Source organism: Pithys albifrons, chromosome Z (assembly GCF_047495875.1).
Source record: "Pithys albifrons albifrons isolate INPA30051 chromosome Z, PitAlb_v1, whole genome shotgun sequence".
NCBI classification, from domain to species: Eukaryota; Metazoa; Chordata; class Aves; order Passeriformes; family Thamnophilidae; genus Pithys; species Pithys albifrons.
Window position 1 is genome coordinate 75,933,284 of NC_092497.1, and position 23,507 is coordinate 75,956,790.

Genomic DNA, 23,507 nt, shown 5'->3' on the forward strand with positions numbered 1-23,507 from the left:
TAGTATTTAATGTGCTTAAGTATTAAAGTTATTTAAAGCAAATTATGCCTAAAGACTTGTCTCAAATAGTTATGATGTGAAATTAATTCTTAGAAATCAGTACATTATTGCACTTTATGTAAAGCAGGTCTCATGTTATGTGTCTCAAAAGCTTATCCATGGATGAGGTGTAAAAATATTTCCTGTAATTCTTTCCTGTTAAAGAGTGCAGCCCAGGCATCTCTGAAGAAATATGGTGTTGGCACTTGTGGACCGAGAGGATTCTATGGTACTTTTGGTGAGTAACTTTCTTTGTTCTACCTTTAAAGGTGCTTAGACTAGTTTGGTAAGTCAGCCAAAATAATCCTGTATATAAGCAACAAATTATTTCTGCTGCTTTGAAGAACAGTTATCCTCTAACACACATCTCACTGTAATTATTGAGGATTGGTAGCATTTATTTTTCCTTGCTTGATTTCTTATTATTTCATCTACTTTCTTACTCTTTCTAATGGTAATCCAGGAGGAGAATTGCAATTTTTATGATCTGTTTTATTTTCGGTCACCATAGTAGAAAGAGAAAATAAACCTATTAGAATTAATAAAGCATGGTGAATGTTAAGTGTAAATAAAAGTGTAAATTAGGGTTTCTGAGTAGACCACAAGAGGGCAGTCTGATTTCTGTGATTAAGATGACTGGTTTATCTAGTGTTGTAATCAAAGTGAAGTTTTCCATTACTGATCACTTCAGTGTTGTAATTGAGAGGTTTTATGACATGCCAGGTGTTACTCAGGTGGGGTGCCTTTTCATTCTTTTTAAAAAGAAGGAAGTTTTTAAGCACCAAGCCCTGGAAATAGTTCTTTACAGGCATTTATATTTTGCGTGTAAACCATGTAAACCTAAGAGTAATACATGAATATCTGCAGAGTTGCAGACTGAAACCATCAACTCATCGTGTGAACTTTCCAGTCTCTTTGCAGAGGTGATGGAATTCAGAGTGTGTCTATACTCAAAGTTATTTCAGAGTAGGCTTCCTGTAGCCTTGACTTGAATTCAAGAACATAACTTTTCTTGGTTCATCAGGCTAGTACTTTAGGTGATCAGCTGGGTACTTCATTTGATTTGGAAGAAGTCTGTATATCAGAACAGGGTTGTCTCTTTAATATCAGTCTTACAGATTGTTCATTAGCTTAGAACCATAATTCGTTTTTAAGGAAGGTACTGGTATTGATTGGGAGAGGTAGAGCTTTTAGGAAAGTTTTAGGATTCCGTCACCAATCACAGTTCAGCAGCAGCCTGTTAGAATTCATACAGACTTTCCCCCTCTGCCCCTGAAAAAAACAAACCACTAATGCATCCCACCTTTTGAGTCCAAGTTTGTTTTAAGTTTTTTGAAGTCTTTCACTTTGTTTCTGTCTAATAATTGTTTGAAACAGACTAGCTAAAAGTTGACTTTCTCTGGTAAGTGAGAAATTCCTTGGCTTGTTTTCTGTCCTCCTTGGAAGTCTAATCTTGAGTTGCAAACTGTGTAGCTTTGCTGTTCATTGGCTTCTGAGTTTTGTAGGTGCTTCATTTCACAAAGTAGCAGATCTGATCTGTGGTATGGCTGTATGACGTCACTAGAAAAGATGTTATACTCACCTATTTGAGATACCATCTTTTACAGATACAGTAATGGAGACTCGATGTGAAATGGGAGACAAACTTCTGCTGTACTTGTTCAATCCCAGACTGTCTTCCCATTTTCATCTGACCTGTAACATTTGAGTATTGCAGGATTGTGAATCTGAGAACACTTCTTGCATCATTAATATTGTGTGATGTAAACTTTTCACACAATTTTTCATGTGTTGTGACTTTAGTAAATAAGTCATGTTCTGTGCAGAAATATACAGTTTCCTCTTTCTTAAATATGTCGAATTTATTTGGTAATTCTCAGTTGTTACTGCTCAGACTTCTTCCCTTTTAGGAGCTGGTGTTTCCTATCAATATTATAAATCTCCTTATTTGAAACATAGACATCCTGGTATAATTTGTTTTGAGTGCAGACTTGATTCTATGTACCTGTGCCAGTTTGAAGTTATTGAATAGATTTAGTGAGTCCCTATTGAGACATTTTTCCTTTGTGTTTTATTCCTGAAAATTGTATTTGTGCCTTCATCCTCTGATGAGCTTGAGATAACTGTATATTCACACGGAACTGATTGTTTGTGGTTATTTTCTCCATAATGACAGGTGAGTGGTGTATCACTTGTTTGGTGGTGGGGTTTTTAAGGCTACTGTTGATTGCTTATCAGACACAAGGTTTGTAGTACTGTGAGGATTGGGTCTACCTGTCAAATAAAATATGTGGGATTTGGTCTCACTTCTGCTTTTGACTTGCCTGTGAGCACATGCAAGGCTCTAAAGTAGGCTCGTCATAGCAGTTAGTAACAATATTATCTATCTTTATTAAGGTTTCATAATTCATAAGCTGTTCCAGTCTTATCTGTCTCTGTCCAAGTTTACTTTAGGTGGTGGTTGCAGTTTTCAGTTAAGCTAGGCTAATCTGAGTGATGTAACCAGACCAAAGCTAAACATTAAAACAAAGAATAAGAGAGCCAGATAGTTACTCTGTTTTTATCACGATGAGATCTTAAGTATACTGCCTTAACACTTTCCAACCTCACAGTTATACAAAGCATTCATTCACTTATATAATTGTGCATCAGCCTTGTGTCATTTTGAACGCAAATGTTCATGCCCTTGACAGAATTTACTTAGGCTGTGGGGATGACAGTGTGTATCTCCTGTCTGAGGTAATTGATAAGTGCACCCTTAAGGAGCAGAGAGCCACCTGTGGAATGTGGGATACCTTGTAGACAGTAGAACGTTTCCATGTATGCTTAGCTGAAATGACTAGCCAATAGTGTCATGAGATGTTGGATACAAGAAGAGATAAAAGGTGAAGCTGTAACTAAAAATAATGCTGAGCTCTTTGTTCAAACCTTCTGATGCTGCTGTGCCTGCTCTGTGCAGACCATCATTTAACTCCCCCTCTTCAGTGCCACAAATGATGACCCCAACATAAGGCTTTTAAAATTTTATCTGCAGGATAAATCTGAATATATTCATTTGCTGTTATTGCTGACAATACTTCTTTTGCCCACTGTTTTTACTTCAGCCTTGGCTACTGTAGTGGTGGTTGTTGCTGAATAAAGCTCAGTAAGAAGGATGCAACCTGAAAACCTGAAAAAGATGACAAGACCATCCTTCCATTAAATTGTGTATGTGGCCTTTGACACTCCAACAAAACATTATTTCCCCCAGTCAAAAGTAGTTCAGATCTTGTTTCCCCTAATAACACTTGATAACAGGCATAATTCTCTGACTATTGCTAGCAGACGCAGGTGGTGATAAGAGAGTTAGAGGATGGAAATAACAGTTTGTCTGAGACAGTTTATTTTGCTTTGGCAGAATACTTAATGCTGTGCTTACCTTTCTGCAGCAACAATCCACTCACTATGTGGGATTTACATAACCTTTTTAATATTTGATTTCTATCATGGGTCACTTTGACCAGATCAATTTGGGAACTGTTTCTGCTTGTAAGTGTGTCAATTTATCTTAAGGGTGAGTATCTCTAGCTTGGAGATGTGACCTTTTCAATTGACTGAAATGCATTCAGGAAGTGGTTTGTGATTTGCAGTCTGACAGGAGCAGTTTTCTGTTATAATGATAGTTGTGCTTGTGTAGTGAGAGCATCAGCTTGGAAGAACTGACCTGCCAATAGGACCTCAATAATTGCTATAAAGTACATAATTTTTTGTCTGACTGTAGTAACTGTGCTTTCTAGTCACAGTCCAGGAATCCTGCATCATTTACTTGGGGTCTAATCACAAGTAGATTTTAGCTACCATTGCATAAGAACATTAGAGAAACATGTTGCATAAAAATTTTCAGATCTCTCAAAACTTGTGATTAATATCAGGTTACTTGTCAGTTTAACTGAAGATGGGTTGGTTGCAACTGGGTTTTGGGAAGTTACTGGTTTCAGTACCCTTCCTACAAATAAATGTTCTGTTTGCTTCCGTTAGATGATTGCTAAAAGCAATGGTAGTCTTTCTGATATGAAAACAAATTAGCTATCTAAGATTTTCTCAATTTTTCTCTGAAATAGATGTGCACTTAGAATTAGAAGAACGGCTGGCAAAGTTCATGAGGACTGAGGAAGCTATTATATACTCGTATGGATTTGCAACAATTGCCAGTGCTATTCCTGCATACTCAAAGAGAGGGGACATCGTGTTTGTGTAAGTCTTGTTTTCTACTTGGGAAATTCTAAATTAAAGAGGTTTCCTTTGAATTTGTCATGATTGTTAATCATATTAAGTTGAACATTTTAAAATATTGCTGATTTTGATCAAGTATGTCAAGCTCAAATATATTTTCTTTGCCAAATACTTGAAATCAGTTACTGCTTGTATCATGAAAGTGCAGACTTGGGCACTCAGCTGAAAAAAAAGCAAAATAACTTGATGCATTCAAGAACTAACAGAACTCTAATACCTAATTTTCTTCTTAATAAACTGTACAGTCATACTTGTTTTTCTCCTGTTTCCTGATGGCTTTTCACTTTTTTCCCAGGGCAGTTGTTTCCTCTCATGCCTATTTGCAATAGATTAGTTGGATAAATGTTGGTATATGTTAAAATAATACAAGAAGAGCTATCAGGGTCAAAAAAAGGATTTGGCAAGACCAATATCTATCTGGTCCCTGAGAGTAGCCAGTGCTAATTTGTCTAGGGAAGAGTAAAAAACCAGGAGAAACAATTAACAATATGCAACTTTTAGAGCCAAAGATGCCTTAGATTTATTTAAAAGTTGATGCATTTTCCTTCAACCTTTCAATTCTTTTAGTACCTTAGGTCTTTAATATCCATAATGTTTCTCTGATATGCAGTTTCACAGTTCAACTTGAACATTTTATGAAAAATACGAAGAAATCCCTGTGTTGAATATAATGCCTACTAATTTCAATTGATGCATTTGAATTTTAGGCAGGGAATTGGTGCATTTTCTTCATGGGAGGAGTGAGTGAGGGGCTGTGTGGGGTTTAGCTGCCTGCTGTGGTTAAGCCACAACACACTGATACTTCAGTATTTCTCTGCCAAAACCTTTCTTTGCTGCTCTCTTTTCTAAGTGTGAAGCTTGCAGCCTATTTGGCTTCTCTGCAGAAGTTCTTTCATAAATTTAATCATGCTTTTTGGTCATTTTTGATTATTGGCCATATGTTGATTATATGTTTGCTCAGTGTTTTTGAGAAAAATGACTAGGATCGTGCACAGTATTCAAGGATGCCACTGTGTCCTGTATTTAGTTGTCTCCTACTGTTTCAAGTTCTCACTGCCAGAAGATCTCCCCACATTTGACAGCAGCTCGATTGAAATTACAGTATTTAACCTGTGCAGAAGTTTTGATTTAGTTGCCACTTTTACAGAATTGGTTGACTTAAAAAGCTGTGAAATTGCATATCACATCATCCTTCAAAATTTGCTGTTCTAACACTTAAAAATGGTGGGTTGTTCTTTGAACACAGAGATCTGTATTTTTAAAGTCCTTTCCCAAAGGACGTTAGAAAGGAGGCTTTGAATATTTGGAGGAGTGCTATAAATGTAACAGGCGCATCTTTGAACTTTTTTTTCTGAGACCCACAGCAAATGGAGTTTCTGGGATGATTATCATGGTATTGTTCCTGGTCCATGGAATATTGTGCTCAAACTGCTGTCACATGCAAAGAAAAGGACCAGTGCACACTTGAAGAAAAAAACCTCTTGGCTTGCTTTTAGAGGCTGTAGTGCACAGAAGAATTGAGAAACTTTGGAAGTGGATTTTCAAAATGTAAATAAAATATACAGTGCTTTAAAAAATTTGGTTTTATCTACACCTAAGTCCAAAAATCTGTTCAAAAGCAGGATAGTCCTAACAGCCAGCTTTCTTTGAATAGTTGTTAAACCGAGTGCAGACTTAGAAGTGTTCACTGTATTTACAGAGATGAAGCTGCCTGTTTTGCTATTCAGAAGGGATTACAAGCATCTCGTAGTAACATCAAGTTATTTAAGCATAATGATATGGCTGACCTTGAACGACTGTTGAAAGAACAAGAGACTGAAGATCAAAAGGTAGCATTCCTTTGAAGAAATATTTGTACCCTCTTGTACCCTCTCCCCCACATTTTTTTACTGGGTCAAGTAATTGAAGGGATGCAGTGCTTGTAGGCACTTCCTCAGTTTCCATAAATCTCTATGGAAGAGTTAATGTTGTTTATGTAGTTAAGATGATTTTAAAATATGTGTGTTTATTTATTGGTATTTGTCTGATCAACCACTAGAATTGAGCTCATAGGCATTAGTAGTAGGGGAGTGTCTTTATGGGCAGGTAATTGAAATGAGATATTTTAATTTTTTTTAAAGACTGTGACAGAGCATTTTCCGGGTCTCTGAGAAATTTGTGCAGCTGCATTTACCTGCTAACCATGCAAGTTAATTATCATTTCAAATGCCATACTATAAAATCAACACAAAAATGTCAAACTTTATAAAGTCAGTGTGGTTGACTTTTAACTTGGTCTTCACCTATCTTGCATTCAACTCTTGAGATGTTCTCTCTCTTGAAGAATTTGAGTCAGTTTGATGGCTTGCTTCTCATTCTGACAGTAATGTGAAAGGGTGTCCAAAAAGGCTGTTACTGAGAGTACAGATAACTTTGTTAAATGAGTTTTAAAAGAATTAACTGGATAGCTATCATGATTGTATGGTTTGTTCACAGAATGCTGGCAAGTTACAGGCAATTGGAAGACAGCTGATTTTGGGATAACTCCCAGAAAAAATAAAGTAGATAAACTATCAATCAGCTTAACATCTATGTGAAGCAGTAATGGATCCAATTAATAGCAAATTTACAGATAACATACTGGTTAACATATTTTCGTGGCAAATACATTCTGTCAGATACTCTTTACATGAATTTTTAGATGTGGTTGTCAGACTAATTTGTGTAACACATTTGGTTTGTTAGAGCAGAGTGCTTTGAATTAGCTACATGGTTAAAGTTTCTTAATGTAATTAGCTGAATGTGAACATAAGGTTGGTGGACAAGAACTTAATACAGACCATGTGTGTATAATTAAGATGTACTGACCAGAAAAGGGTAGATCATACCACTAGAGTTGGTACAGCATGTGGAGTGGACTGTGACTAGTTTGGTACCTATCACTCAGAAAAGTCAAACAGCTGTTTGCTGAGTCTTTGTTCTGAATGTTTTTACAAGAACTGAAAAATATAAGAAGCATGACGTAATATCAGAAAATATCAATAAGGTTTAAAGTAAATAACAGAGGGAATAACATTTTAAAACAGCAAAACTCAAATTACATCCCTGAATTTTAGGCAGAAACAAGTGCAAGATCTTTTTATGGCCTGTGTTGTGCAGAGATGAGACAGGGACTTTGTAATTTGAGTGTTATGAATATTTACATATTGTGTTTTATGAAGATACTATTTGTGAGAAGTTTGTGCTGCATTGTGCTCAAACCACCTGTTGAAAAGTCTTGTGAAGACTTAGACTAATGCTCAGTGTAATAGAGAGCAAAATCTGTAGTATTTGTTCTCTGGTTGCATTGTTTGTATTTTATTGATGAAGTTCAAATGGATTGGTTGTGAATTGTTGCAAAACAAGGTGTCTTAAATCTTGTGTTATCAGTCAAAAGCTTTAAAATTATTACAAAATAAATTAAATAAAAATACAGAGTAGTCCAATGAGACATTTCAACTTTTGTTACATGAAAAATTAAATTTAGTTTAAACTAAAGTAACAGCTTTGAAAAAGAGACCATTCCCTTCAAAAAAACCTTCCCTATCAAAAGCTTTATAGCTTTGCTTGTTAGCAAAAATTGATATGAACTGAAATCATGTCTTTCTCGGAAGAATCCTCGGAAGGCCCGTGTAACTCGAAGGTTTATTGTAGTGGAAGGATTGTATATGAACACAGGAGACATTTGCCCTCTTCCAGAGTTGGTAAGTGGTTTTGGTTTGCCTTCTGAACTACATATGAAATGTTAATGAAATAATGGTATTGTGTAATTAAGCCTACATAGAAAAGCTCTGCATGCAGTTTTTTTGTTAACCTTCCTCTTTCTCATATGTTCATGAAATGGTAATCTCTAATCTGACCTTGTTTTGAAACTTCTGATTAGGATCTGAAGCTATTGAGACTTAGAAATTAGTATCTGGTTATAATATTAATTTTTAACCAGTAAAAGATATTGTGTTTTCAGCGACAGTGTACCATACTGAATCATTTAACTGTGTTAACATTTCAAAGAAACCTTCACACAGCTGTCAGAAACAGTGACTCCAAGGAAAACATTTGCTGTTCAGTATAAAATGGCTTTTTGTGAAGACTATTCTAGAAGACAGTGGAAGAAATGCTATGAAAATGTATCATTTTGAAAGTATTTCATAATCTGTTAAAAAAAATTAATTTTTTTTATATATGAACATATATGAAATTTGCTCTAGTATTACATGGTGGAATAATTTCGAAGGCTTTTAAAATGTCTTAATGATGGAATACAACTCTTGAACTGGCATTTGTGCAGTATTCAGAATACTGTCCTTGTCTTTCTTTACCTTATCTCCCCCATGCATTTTGTTACCAGATTCTGATGGGCTTAACTCGTATTTTGTATAATTTTCTTTGATTTAGATAAAGTTGAAGTATAAATACAAAGTTAGAATATTTTTGGAGGAGAGCCTTTCTTTTGGAGTCCTTGGAGAACATGGAAGAGGAATTACTGAACACTTTGGAATAAATGTACGTGCTTTTTTTTTATGAATGAGAGATTTGTACAGAAGCAAACTGCGCAATTGTTTTCTAATACCTGTGGCATTAACAGTGTTTAATAGGGTACAATAGAAATATAAACATTGGTTTTTTTCTTTATCAGTCTTAAAGTCTTCAAGTCTGGGCACTCTTCTTTCATGTGCTTACTTGAAATGATTTTGCTTATCTTAAGTGAGGATGATAACGGAAGAATTTTTACAATGCATAAGTCTATCCTTGTTTTGGACGCTCAGATGGCGATTGCAGTGTCAATCTGACACAGAAATATTTAGGTCTAGGAGTAAGTCAGAAAAATCTTGCAGTGTATAGGCAGCCTACTTTGCTCTATTGCCTTTTACTCCAGTGGGAAAAATTAGGATAAAATCTTAATGGTTCTTTCAAAGATGTTGTCATTCTACTTTATCAGCAGATTCAGCCAAACTATTTTCTCAAAGGTCTCCCTCCTGTGCTGTTTATACAGCTGAGGAGTACTTTGGAAATCCAAAACGGTATCCTTGCAGTTGTTTGGTACCAAAGGCTGAGGGGAAGGAAGAAATGCTCTTTGTTTGCCAGTGTTGTAGTGCGGAGCACCTCTCACTAGATTCTGATAGTGTCTGAGTTCAGCTTGGAAATGAAATAGCAAATTCTTAGAATCCATTCTGTCTTCCTCTGTGTCCTGTTGTTTTCACTTTGAGTGTCTTGCTACCAAGTGTAGAAAAGAAAAAACTAATTTAGAAAAGAAAACCAACAGTGTTATTGAGATGCTTGGCAACTACTATCTGATTAATTGACTTCTATGTTAAATTAATTTTTGGTTAACTGATTTTTTTGTTAAATTAATTTATAGACACGCTCTTTCAGAGCCTAGCAAAAAAAAGAAAATACTTGCAGCTATGAAGTGAAATAAGACGATTGTGTCTCTAAGGTTAAAATTCTTTTCAATATGCTTGTACTTAATTTTAGTGACATTCTACCTCCTGCTGACTACAGTGGGGGGCGTTTCTTAAAGGACTCTGTCACACTGAGTGCTTTGTGGAATTGCCACCAGTATTAAAATAATTTCTTCTGTCTGTTTGTGTTCTTCACATTGCAATGCCTGGGAAAGAGAGGTCCAATGAAAATTATTTACAGATCTGTAAATCTCAATTTCTAAAATAATTTCTGTATTGCTTAAAATTATTATTTGTAGCTTCATTTTCTTGATTGCGATAGTTTGGTGAATCTTCTCTAGTATTCATGATCATGTGAAACAAGATATATCTTTAACAGATTTAACTTATAAATAGCCTTCATGTAATCAAAAGCATCTCTTAATAACTTGTTGATTTAACTGACAGATTGATGATATAGATCTTATTAGTGCAAACATGGAAAATTCACTGGCTTCTATTGGAGGATTTTGCTGTGGAAGATCTTTTATTATTGACCATCAGGTAAGCCAGGTCTCATTTTAAAGAGTGTGATATGATTACTTACTTAGAAATGAAATCTAGTTACTAATATCAATTTACAAGGAGTATGATGATATAAATGATTATGCAATATTTGATTCCATAAACTACCTTCTATGAAATACTGTAGATGAATTGGAGAACTACTTTGAAATCCTTCTATGTACCTACAGGTGTGGAGGCGAAAAGTTGTTCATACGTACATGAATGAACTTTTAGAATGTTGCCTGAACTGCTTTAAACAAAAATTTGTCTTTTCCCCCCACCCACCACAGAGATTGTCTGGTCAAGGTTACTGCTTTTCTGCATCCCTGCCTCCTTTGCTAGCTGCTGCTGCTATTGAGGCTCTGAATATTATGGAAGATAATCCAGGTACTTAATTCAGGAAAATGTTATTCCTCAGGCTTTCTTCACCCAAAACTAGCAACTTGTACTTCTCCTTGCTGTGATTCTTCACCTATTTACTCTGAAGTCCTTCTTATTTTTCAGCAAATTAATTTTTACCTGCATTTTTTTCCTTCATGTCATTTCCCACCCCGCTTTTCTCTTCAGTGTTACCTCCCCTTTCTTTCGTAGAGCTGAAAATGAGCGAGTTAGCTGAGGCTAGGAGGACGGAGATTATTTTTACAAAGTAAATAAGAAACTTCTATTCTGTTTTATAGATCAGTGATACACTTTTTCCTTGAAAAAAAAGTCCTTCAAGACAAATGGAGGAAGAGAAGGTTAGATAGAAACAAATGGGAATGTATGTCCTCAGGACTGAACAACCGTTTCCTTTCCACTTACACTGCATAATTAATGTTCTTTATCTTCTCCAATTAAGCGTTCAGGCAAGAGTCTCAGGAATGAGCATGGTGCAAACTGCCTGCAATTTTGGCAGGACCAAATATAGGCCACTTGGATAAAGTTGTCAGGCAAGAGTTTCTGCTGTAGAAGTCGAGAGAATTGCACTTGTTGCTAAAATCACAGACTGGCTTGAGTAGGAACAGACCCTAAAGATCATCTAGTTCCAGCCACCTGCCATGGCCACAGCAGGGACACCTAGACCAGGTTGCCCAGTGCCCCATCCAACCTGGCCTTGAAAAATCACTTTCTTTCTGACAGGGAATTGAACCCAGGCCACAATGGTGGGAGCACCAAATTCTAACCACCAGGGAAAGACTTTTGTTTTTTTTTAGGGTGTGAAGGGGCTGAGAGGCATATGAGAACAAAATTGGCCAAATTGTGTACATTTGGTTTTTAACCTTCATTTGCATTAACAAATTGGAGAACAGCTGCAGAAGTGCAGTATTTAATTTGTCACAAATAAATCATAATTATTGAGTAGCCCATGCGGAGTCCTCTAAAGTGAAATAAAATCAGGAAAAAATTAAGAATAAGTTACAGGACTGTTAGACCTAGTGGAGGGTCAGCTTTCACCAAGGAAAAGAGCCAAGGTTTGCAGATCCAGCAGTCAGTTTTCTCTTTAAGAATCTACAGTGAATTGGGGAAAGGTCCTATGAGTAGAGTCTGCATGGCAGTAGATATTTTATGGATGTTTGTAAGTTGGACTTGCCATTTCAATCCCATTACCAAGTATTTGTGTTATCATTTCCATATGACCATGAACCAGTGCAGCTGGAGTAATGAGGAAAAGGGAAGTAGTGCATATGTCAGGTCTTAAAAGCCTCTTATTTCCTGTGGGAGTTGGGAATTGGGAACATCAGGAAGATTACTGAAGAGACTTAGTAGTTCAATAGATACTCATATCTTAGTTCTACTCCAAATGCTATTTTTGAAATCTTAAAAAATGTGAAGCAGAAATAGGATATCTAAGCCTGTCTGTTTTTCTGTATGTAGACATTTTTCAGACTCTCCGGGCTAAATGCGAACACATTCACAAAGCTTTACAGGGGTAAGTATGGGGTTTGGGTCTTTTTTGGCTTTTATTTGTCTATGCCTTTATAATGCCAACTTTGAAGAACTCTTCTTACCCAAATCTGTTTCTGGTTTTGCAGATGCTTAGGCTGGAATATGTACACTAAATTATGTATGTATTAAAGGAAGAAAATCATCCTTCCCCAACTACTTCTGTTAGGGTACTTAAAAAATATCCAAGTTTTTAAAATCTGTTACAGTTTTGAAATTATATTATACCTTAATGCTAATTAGGAAGTTTGCAAGCTCTTACACAATTTAAATCTTTAGGAGAGTGTGATAGCTCTCAGTGAGACAAAGTGTCGATTTTAAAAATTGTCTAAGGAAAAGCATGTGGGATACTGCTGGGCAGATACTCTTTCAGACATCTCAATGCACCTTTCAGTCACCTTTAATACAATATCGTTCATACATATGGGACTTGAATGTCATAGAGTAATACAAGTAGCCATTGTTCTGGAGGCACATAGGAAATCGCAAGAATTTATCTGAAAAATGACATTTAAAATTTCCTAACACTATGCTGTTTTAAAATATGGCCATACTGAATAATTCCTCTTGTTTCCTGACAGGTTTTGGTACTAAAAAAATACATCAATTACTGTGACTATTCAAGGCCTGTTTGTTGTATGTGTAATTGTGCACTTGTATTTTTTAATTCTTTTTCTTCAACCATTTTCTGTTACATATTACAGAAATCAGTAACATTTAAAAACACTTATGCAAAATTTCTAGTGTGTGATTGATTATACTAGTTTCTTTGGAAGGATCCTACCATCGAATAATCCTGATCTTCTTAAAATGTGTTAGTCAAGCTCAACAAAGTCTGGAAATAAAAATTCAACTGATTGTTGAAATGCATTTATGTGACCTGTTAATTTTGGAGACCAGAGTCTTGCTTGGATATTGGAGGGGAATTACTCAATCCAGAATGTGTGTAATGTGTCAGGACAATGACAAATGTCAGTCATTCAATCACATTCTAGGAACCCAATTAACAACTGTCCCTTTGTACAGACGGGGGAACAATTCTAGTCATCTGACTATTTTTAGAGGAGCTTTTGACTAGATGACAGATGATATTGTAAAGATTGGCTGCAGGAAATAATTTAAAATCAGAAATCTTGCAAAAAAAATTAACCTTGTACCTTCTTATCCCTTAAGTAGATAAAAAGATTTATTGTTTATTTTTATTCATTTTCTTAATGTAAACTCCAAAGACTTGACCTAGTTAGCTGTGTTTTTATCAGCAACATACTGGCCTAACACAAACATTTCACCCACGTCTTCATAGGGATACTTTAAGAATTTCTGAGTTATTAATCCTTTTTCCAAAACAAGTTTACTGAAACTCCTTAGGAAAGAAGTTGCTTGGAAAGTTGTGTTATCTTTATATATTGCAGGCTGAAGTGCACATATGTTTTGTCTACATTAGTATTAGTAAAGTGAAATATCCTTCTTTTCTCACTCACCACCTAGAAAGGGGAAACACTATCTAGAACTCCCCACACGTGTCTTTGAGTGGGATGTGCATCAAAAGTTTTTCATTTGTTTCAGGATTTCTGGCTTAAAAGTAGTGGGAGAATCTTTTTCTCCAGCATTGCACTTACAGTTGGAGGAAAGCTGTGGATCTCGAGAAAATGATGTGAAGTTACTTAAAAGAGTTGTGGACTATGTAAGTGTCCCCGTGGCAACTAAAATATATCATTGTCTTTGAATGTTAATATTAAATGAGGGGTAGAGAGGCTTGTTGAGTAACTTGTTGAAATGCCTTGCAGGAACCCTGCAAGTAACAGTTTCTTTGCTGATTATAGGGCTGTATTTAAGATCATCTTCTATTTCTTGCTGTAGATCCTTGTGTCTGTAGCACTGGATTAAAAATATATATTAGACCTTTGACTTAAGGGAATTAGTTATTTTCTGTTATGTACTTGAAAACTCAAATTTGCATGTAGAACTGATTTATAGACAACTTTTATAATGTTTATAAGAACAGATATCTGGTGGTATACTTTAATGATTTGAGGTCAAACTTGGCTTCTTTGAGTCCGTGAAGCTCTTCTCCTTTTTTCTGTGAAGAATCGCATGTTCTAGCTGTAGTATTTTGAGCTTCTAATACACAATGATTCTCTTTCTCCCTCATGAAGGAGACAAAGGTTGATGGAGAGGCTTTACATATATATATATATATCAGGTGGCAGGTAAACAAGATTGCACAATAAAAAGAAATTCTGGTTATTTGCCTTGAAAATATGTTTAAACATGATTTAATTGCCTATTTAATACCTTGTGTTTGCCTGATTAGACATGAAAACTAAAGATACTACACCCTCACCTATTTTATGTGCTAATGCAATATTGAAATTAGAGATGGATTTGCATAACCTTACAAACCTCCATTTGGGAAAGAACTTACAGTCATCCTGACACAAGTTTAAGAAAAGTTACTGATAAGTATTTGGTTATCAAGGGAATATGCCATCAGAACTTCACAGGTTGACAACTGCCGTATTTTCTTTATTTCTAGTGCATGAATAGTGGTATTGCGTTAACACAGGCTCGCTATCTGGAGAAAGAAGAAAAGTGTCTTCCTCCACCCAGGTTAGTAGAAAGTCAGTGTGTTACTCCACTCTACTGGATATGGCTCTCCATCTCTTTTCATACAGTGATGCGATTTTGTTTGGTAGACCTCACTCAATAGTTGGTCCTCTGAAAAATGGGAAAGGCTCAGTTTTGAGGTCTATTTTCAGTGACTGTTGCAGGTTGCTAATACCATGAAAAAGCTGTATCAAAACTACCTGAATCTCAGTGACCTGCATGTAGCCCATTAGCAGGCACATTTCCATGAGCTGCACATCTGCAGGCAAAAAAGATGAAAGATTTCTATGGCATCGTAGTGAGGGGGTGGGAGTGGACAAAAAATAGTCTGACTGACGTCCTATGTCTTGTTTCTCATTGAGTTTGAATTGAAAATAAATTCCCTAGAGATGCTGATCTTAATATGTTGAAATTAGTACAAGTTAATTCTAATGCTGAAGGCTGGGAGTAAAGTTTACTGTGTTATGTTCTGGTTTTCCTTTTCTAGTATTCGAGTAGTGATAACAGTGGAACAAACAGAACAAGAACTGGACAAAGCTGCATCACTTCTTAAGGAAGCGGCACAGTCTGTGTTGAATTAGACTGCTGTTTTAGATTCCCCTTTCCCCAAATTACCAGGATAAGTCTTCTACACTGCATAGCAACTTCCGGATTCTTCCACTGATGGCACTGAAACCTGACTAATAAAATTGTTCCAGAATGGTATAAATGCAGTGAGGGTTAAAATGCTGAATTTTGGAATTGGTGAATGACACAGTGTTCTTCCAGTTCAAGTTCTACCATGTATTAGCATTCCTTAAAATAGGATATCACTGTTGTGTTCACAACTCTTTCATAAGTGTAGTCTAAAAAGTTTTAAATTTATTTCTTCAAACATTCTCAAAAATGTGTAGGAACATTCCATTTCCCCCAAAACAATGAAATGTCTTGTTTTCTCTGTGTTTTCTGAGAATGTAGGAACTTCAGGTAAATTTCAAGGAATTATTCGTCCCCACCTCCCAAATGAAAATAGACTGTTCCTAGTAGTGCCAACATTAGGATATAATTTTGTGCTGTATGTACATAATTTATTATTGAATTACAGGAGAGAGGAATTTCAGTTATTTTTTGTTTATATATCTAACCATTTTTGGAAGCCAGTTTTTAAGAATGCCTGGCCAGAGAATTCCATTATCTAAACAGTAAATTCATATTAAATACTATTTTCTTCCTGCATTTCATATGTAATTATATCCTTGTTTGATACTATGGGTTATGTTTTTCATATTGTTAATTTTAAAATATCTAAAATCAAACATCTGAATTGTGAACTGGTATAATTCCAATGTAGTATGTTCAGTCAGGGGAGCTTTGCACCCTTTTTGAAGAAGAGTCATAGGCAACATGAAAAATGAACCAAGGTTTTGAAACGGCAATTAAATACTAGCTTAGTCAAACTCCTTTGCTGTCTGCTAAGTTTTATCTCTAAAAAACTATACCTTTGAAGGGAAGACTCACACCTACTAGGAGTTTAGATGGTACAAATGCTACTGAAACACAACTCAAATCCGTGCACATAAAATTCGCAAGTAATTTGATAGTAATATTTGGAGGCTGTTCTGTCAGGATTTTCAGTAAGCACAGATGAACAATACATGTATGTACACAGTACACAGAAAAAATGGTGAGGAATGATGTATCTTTTTATAAAACTTTGTATTTTAAGATTTTGCTTTAAGAATGGCTGTCTAAAAATTTTGTATTCTGCCTAATCTGCGTTGAGTTCTTTTGTACTTAACGTGCCTTTTTTGTTGCTGCTACAAGGACTACAGGACTATTTTTCAGAGACATCATTGTTAAATAAAACGTTAATCATGTTGGATTCAGATATCTATTTATATAATTAGATTTTGTAGCATGATCAACCACATATTGTTGAATATTCTACATCAGAGGAGCATAGGCTGCATTTCCTACTTCAGTTCATAGTGACTGCACTGGCTTTCAAAACTTTTCAGCTGTGTACATTGAGAATAGCTAAAGCTATGTTGGGGCACTTTTGTGGTGGTTGCTTGACTATTTGAAATAGTCATATCATCTGTGCATATAGGAAAACGTTTGTCCCAGTGTGAAAGTGTATCGCTATTTCACTGACATCTATGGTTTTCTGTGTTAACTATGAGTAAACACCTGTGAGAAGCCAACTATTTAAAAGAGAAAAAAATGCATGGAATGAAGCTGATTCCCATTTTACAAACTGGAACTCAAGTGCAGAACAGTCAACATCAAGACCCTCAAGACTGAGAGAAATGAAAATTCGAAGTTGTCACTATACTTCGAGCTTGTGAGCCATTTTTGATTTGATAGATGAAACCTTCATATTTGAGTAACTCAAGACTTTCATGTATAAATATGGAACAAATGAGGTACTTTGGTTCCAATGCAGCATATGAAATGGTTTTGGAATTAAGGTAGACCTGGGGAGGTAAGCAAAGCACCAGTTAGCATTGAAATCTGTTGCGGAATCTGTATTTGCTTCCCACATTTTGTTTCGGATTGTCTGCAAATTCAGAGGACTTTTTTTGTGGCACTTGGAGAACTAGTGATAGTTTTTAGATGCATGGATTTGTGTTATTATTTTTGTTCTTTGTCTTCTTTTGCATTAAAATGAAGTGATGACAAATAGTAGGAAGCAGAGTGAAGTATCTATCAGTTTCAAAGCTGTGACTAAGTGGTTCTGATGAAATAAAAGTTCAAAAATGTTGCTAAGAGATGCTATGATCTGATTAATTTGACAAACACATACGCACCATGAAAACAATGGTAAAACTGCATTTGTCCATTTTTGTTGTTTACCATTGTATAGAAAAGAAGCGTTTAGATCACACTGAGTGAACATCTTATGGTTGATAGCATTTAAAGTACTGTTACAATTTGTGTTTAACTGATAGCTTACATTTATGGTCTGTGTGAGAAAGTAAGGCACTTATGAAATATTACTGATGGAGAGGGATATCCCTGATCCGCTTAAGCCTGTCTAACTCTCTTAATTTTGACTTTTTTGATAAATGTCTCTGATGTGGCAAGCAGATGAAGGAAAGGATGGCTCTGGGGAAAAGGTTTGATGGGGGCTAGGAGGGCAGCAGGTGATTCTGGTTAAACTTCTGACATTAAAAAATCAAAAGCCTATTAAGATACTTAACTTCTCTGTGCTCTACCTTGATAAATATATGAACAAGCCTATGTTAGTTGCTTTTTTGTTTGGATGAAGTGGGATTTTTCCATCCATTTCTTCAGATGTTGGTATAAGACTAGGGTTAAGTGGAAAACTATTCAGCAAGATACTGTGAGATGAATCAAACAAAGGCCTTGTCCCAAACTTCAAATTATCAATTGAAAATAAATATCAGGTTTCCAAATTTTATTTCAATTAATTTATGTGCTTTTCTTTGTCAAGTATTTGGAACAGGGTTTCAGCAAAGTAGATAATAAATCCAGTATTATAGTGATCAAAAATAAATGTTACTAGGTTTTTTGTTGAAAGATTGATATCTAGTAGTTGAGAAGGAATGCATTTTAATTGTAAAATGCTGGCCATTTACTGAAATTTTCCCAATGAAAGCAATTTTTGCAATATGTGGGGACTGGGATGGACTGAAAAAAAATTATATTTTGAAGGTATTTTAGCTAGAAGAAACAGATCTATGTGATACATGTATATATATTTTAAACAAAGAGATATTTTTTCCTTGAATATTTAAAGTAATTGATTGCTATTTGTGTAGGTTCATGGTTTTTATAGGAAAAACTAGAGTTGCCTTTTCTGTTTGTTGTAGTAATCACTGTTTTTGGATAGGAGGTGACATGCATAAGGAGGGTGTTAAGAAGGAAAGAGATGTATGGCTGAATAACTTTGATGTTGTTTTTTTCTTTCACTCTTGAAATATGATCCCAGTCAATGCACAGAATGGTGTACTGTCTCCCTTCTGTCACTCCATCTGGACTTTATTAATAATTTTAAACAGGATTGTGGAGTGTTGGCATTCACTGATCTATGAAGCTGCTACCGCAAAAGTGTCTTGCATCTTAAGATGACTAGAGAAATGTACATGAGCTGTAAGTGCTGCTTCAACAGGGGAAATATTTGCAACTAACACAAAGCATTTGTACATTAAACTGTTTCAGTGACCTAATAAAAGGAAATGTCTGGAAAACATTTCTTGTGGTTTTTACATTCTTTGGCAGTTTTCATGGTAATAAGATAATGCCTCCTGACATCCGATCCCGTCAGATCTCGAAAGCTCAGCAGGGTCAGCCCCAGATTAGTACTTGGATGGGAGACCTCCTGGGAAATGCCGGGTGCTGTAGGTTCTAGTCCTGAGGACTTCACTGGCACTGTCCAAGCTCGCTCGGCCGTGGCAGATGAACCTCAGGACTTAAGCGGTGGGGCCAGTTCTGCGCACGCTGAGCCTCACCTAAAATCCACTGCGCAGGCTGGAAGGGCACACCCACGTGGGGACAGCCCTTCCCAAATCTTCGTTCGCGAAGCCGAGTCACACACACACACACACACACACAAGATAATGGACATACTCTGTCTTGCTGTTGATGGATTTTGCAGATTTTAGTTTCCTGTCTAGTGTGTACTAGGTCATTGCAAAATACGCTTAGTAGAAGTCACATAAACTAATAAATTTGCTGAAGACTACCTATCAGGGAAGAATGATTCTCCACCTGACCAATTTCTAATACTTAGGTTGCACACACTTATTGAAAACTGCTGTTGGAAAGTAGACACTGGGCCAGATACAGTTTTGTTGTGACTGGTGGAGAATTTTTGATGTATCAACAAACTTGGGTCCAGAGGAAGTATGCCTCAAGCTTTGAGACACCTTTACAGAAGAAAATACTGCAGTTTTGCCTACCATATCTTATGTATAAGATTTCTCTATTTGCCCCTGCTATTGAAGATGTTACCACCAGACTTTGCATGCTGTTGGATAACAGCTGCATTTTCCAGCAAGGGATCCAGAATTGGCAAAAACCAGTAAATATTGGAGTTGAAGGAAAAGCATAAGTAGAATTGGAAATGTATAATCCACCCATTAACTTATGTTTTATGCAGGCCAGAAATAAGTGATTGTCTCACTCTGTTCAGCACTTGTCAGACTGTGCTCCTGTTCTGGTCCCCACAGTTCAAGGAAGGCAAGGACAGATGGGAGACTGTCCAAAGCAGGGCCACAAAGATGACCAAAGGGCAGGACAATCTGCCCTCTGAAGAAAGACAAGGATACAGGTCTATCCTGCCTGGAGATTTTCAAGATGTGGCTGAACAAGGTGTGGGATATTTTAATTCAGGCTCCCTTTCCCACAGAAGATTGAACCAGATGATCCTTTCTGGTCCCTTCCAGCTCACACAGTTCTGTGATTCTGTAGTTCTATGATTATAAGTCAAAATAGTAGAAATAATTTTCCACGCTTGGACCAATCAAAGTTGAGTTCCTTTGGGTGCAAGACCTTTTTTCATTACCAGTGTCACAGTCTGTGTTGAAAGAATGCAGGAGGCCAAATTCAGGCTCCATGCTTTACTATAAATGCAAGTTAGGCTGATGATTGACAGTATAAAAAAGGTGAAGGAACATCAGCACTTTTATGATTACCTAAGTGATGGCTTTGAATTGCTATCATCATTTTTATTGCTATGGATTTTTTCTGGTTTTCCACATAATAAGATAATGAGTTGGCTGTTCTCTACAGTTAATTGATGAAAGATCAAATATGGAATTCTTTTTTCTAACTTTGTCCAGGATGGTATTTTTAATAAGCTTTTTTAATAGCTTCATTTGTGTTTATCATGTTTGTATTGAGTGAAGTTTTGCCTTGGTGTCAGTAGTGAATGTGAACTTTAATTACAGAATCTAAGCAGACTGTGATACCCCTTACATTTGTATGCAACCTTTAGGTTTAAAATAGCAAGTATTTAAGGGGCCTTTAAAGTAGCTGATAATATGGAATACTCAATGGTAATGAAATTCCTATTTGTGATAGTTCAAATATAATATTTTATTGGTGAAAGACTGTAGATCTGTTTTTTACTAATCTAGATTTTCATAGACAAGCTACACACAAAGAATTGCTACCTAACAGTAATCAGCAATTGCAAGAAGAAATTTACTGACTTCTTCATGCATAAAAGAACTAGGCCCAGACTGTTTTACTAAAATTTGCTTATTAATATTTTGTTAGTAAGCAAATGTTAAGTCTTTTAATTTCTTATACCTCAAGTGTTGTCTTGAGAATAAGCATTTTTAAATGTTTAAGTATTTTAAAAGATCAGAACTTTTAAATAGCTTGCTCTGTTGTTTCTTGAAGCTTTTGCTATTTCCTGCATTTTTGCTTTGCAATCATCTTCTTGCTTTTTTTTTAATTTGTTTTTTTTTTCCAGGACAGTCACCAAAAATAAATGCATTGTTAGATGCTTAAAATTACTTAAGCAGTGACTGTTTGGTATACAGTAGACTGTTTTAATAATTTTGTGCATATTTCCTGGATGCAGAACAGTATGTTGCTGTTGTGTGACCAGTGACAAGCACGTGCAGAAAATTGCATTAAATTTGGGTTTAATGTGATGGTACAAATTGATTTGATTTATTTGGTGATGATTCCAGTGATAATGTAATGACCTAGTTTCAACCTAGTTCCTTGGTGCATAGTGCTAATGAATGCTATGTGATTTACAATACATGCATATTTTGGCTTTTAATTGTAAATTGAAGTACATAGAAATGCATAAACACTCAAGTGTCAATGATCCCCTCTAAGTGCAGAAGGCCACTTTTGCTATTTAACTAATTTTTTCCAATTTGAAATCATAAAATTATGTGTGGGTAAGAGATCACAACGGCATTATCAGACATGCTGGAGTTCCAGGTCAAAAATGGAAACATTTTTTGAATACTGTGACATGAAGACAGCAAGGTAGTGATATTTTTTACAAAGGTGAAGTTTGGTAATATTGGAGGAGCCTTCAGTTTGAACGTGAAGTAGAAGATTTTGTTAGATACTGGTTAAGAGTAGTAAGTTGTGACCACAAAGTGCTGAAGTCAAGCTACAATGGAGAAAATAGCAGGATCCTATTTAGTAGTAATGAGACTCAGCAGTTGTTAGAGGTTAATTGTATCCAGAATTGTTGCTCAGCAATTTGCTCCCTTCAAAATCTAGGGAGTAATAATGCAATTTGGGGAATTGTCACCTTGGTTTTGAGTACTGGAAATTGTCATGTATCAGAAACTGTTTGCAAGAAAACATAGTGTCTCACCTCAGCAAAACTAGATGCAACTGCAAAATCTTAGACAAGTCAGCAAATGAGTGGAGTTACATATACATTTTGCAACCTGAAGGAAGAATTTGATGTCTGATAACAAATGGAATTTATTAAATATTCACACATTATATTTGTTAAGCTGGGCTAAGAAAAGAGATCATAGAATCATAGAATATCCCGATTTGGAAGGGACCCACAGAAATCATCAACGTGCAGCCCCTTGCTCTGCATAGCACAGCTCCAAGAATCACACCATGTGAGTTGTCCAAACGCTTTTTGAACTCTGTCAGGATTAGTGTTGTGACCCTTTCCCTGGGGAGACAGTTCCAGTGCTGAGCCACCCTCTGGGTGAAAACCCTTTTCCTAATATCCAGCCTAAACCTCCCCAGACTCAGCTTCAGGCCATTCCCTTAGGTCCTGTCACTGGTCACTACAGAGAAGAGATTGCTGCCTGACCCTCCCCTTCCCCTCATGAGGAAGCTGTAGACTACAGTGCAGTCTCCCCTCAGTCTCCTGCAAACTAAACAAGCCAAGTGACTTCAGCTCTCCTCATATGGCTTCCCCTCAAGGCTCTTCATCATCTATGTATCCCTCCTTTGCACACTGTAATGGCTTTATATTTTATTTTTATATTGTGATGCCCAAACCCACTCACAGTATTCCAGGTGAGGCCATGCCAGTGCAGAGCAGAGCAGGATGATCCCCTCTCTGCTTTGCCTGATGCCCCAGCCCTCCAGGCTGCCAGGCCATTGCTGACTCATATTCAACCGGACCCTCATATTCAAACTTGCCTTCAACAGGGACCCACAGGGCCCTCTCCGCAGTGCTGCTCTCCAGTGTCTCATTCCCCAGTGTATCATCCATGGTTGCCCCATCCCAGGTTCAGAATCTGGCATTTGCCCTTGTTAAATGCTGTGTGGTTGGTGATTGCTCAGCCCTCTAATTCAAGGTGTCTCTTCAGAGCCTCCCTGCCTTTGAGGGACTCAACAGCTCCCATTTTAATATCACTGACAAACTTGCTTAGTATACCTTTGAGTCCTGAATCCAAGTTATTTATGGAGCTACTGAAGAGAACTAAGGGAGCCCTGCGAAAGCCCCAGTAAGTGACCAGTCACCAGCCTGGTGTAACTCCGCATAAGCTTTTGAAAACAGCTAGGCAAAACTACACTCCACAACCTCCTAACAGTTTTGAGCAGAGCTAAGGGGTGATATCTAATGGCAAGATTTGAAAAAGCTTTGGCTTCTTTAAGCCTTAAAATGATAAACTTAAAAGTTCAGCCTATATGTACTGCTTTGGCCAAAGAGATTCTTTGTGCAGCCAGCAGGGCAGAAGACAGGTTTAGTAATCTAACTCATGGATGAAGGAGCTTTTGTTGTCATGGATGGTAAAATGGCAG

At 36.4% G+C, this 23,507-nt stretch overlaps 1 protein-coding gene across 1 annotated transcript in view; it reads left to right on the plus strand.

Moving 5' to 3' along the window:
* SPTLC1 (serine palmitoyltransferase long chain base subunit 1) overlaps positions 1-19,002 on the plus strand; it is a 36,110-nt gene extending 17,108 nt beyond the window's left edge. The window contains exons 5-15 of the mRNA XM_071580040.1: positions 205-277; positions 4,140-4,272; positions 6,011-6,140; positions 7,944-8,033; positions 8,725-8,832; positions 10,179-10,274; positions 10,568-10,664; positions 12,132-12,186; positions 13,767-13,884; positions 14,737-14,810; positions 15,295-19,002. Coding sequence (XP_071436141.1) covers positions 205-277; positions 4,140-4,272; positions 6,011-6,140; positions 7,944-8,033; positions 8,725-8,832; positions 10,179-10,274; positions 10,568-10,664; positions 12,132-12,186; positions 13,767-13,884; positions 14,737-14,810; positions 15,295-15,388 — 1,068 coding nt within the window. The 3' untranslated portion in view covers positions 15,389-19,002. The remainder of the gene's footprint in view (positions 1-204; positions 278-4,139; positions 4,273-6,010; positions 6,141-7,943; positions 8,034-8,724; positions 8,833-10,178; positions 10,275-10,567; positions 10,665-12,131; positions 12,187-13,766; positions 13,885-14,736; positions 14,811-15,294) is intronic.
* The last annotated feature ends 4,505 nt before the right edge of the window (positions 19,003-23,507 follow it).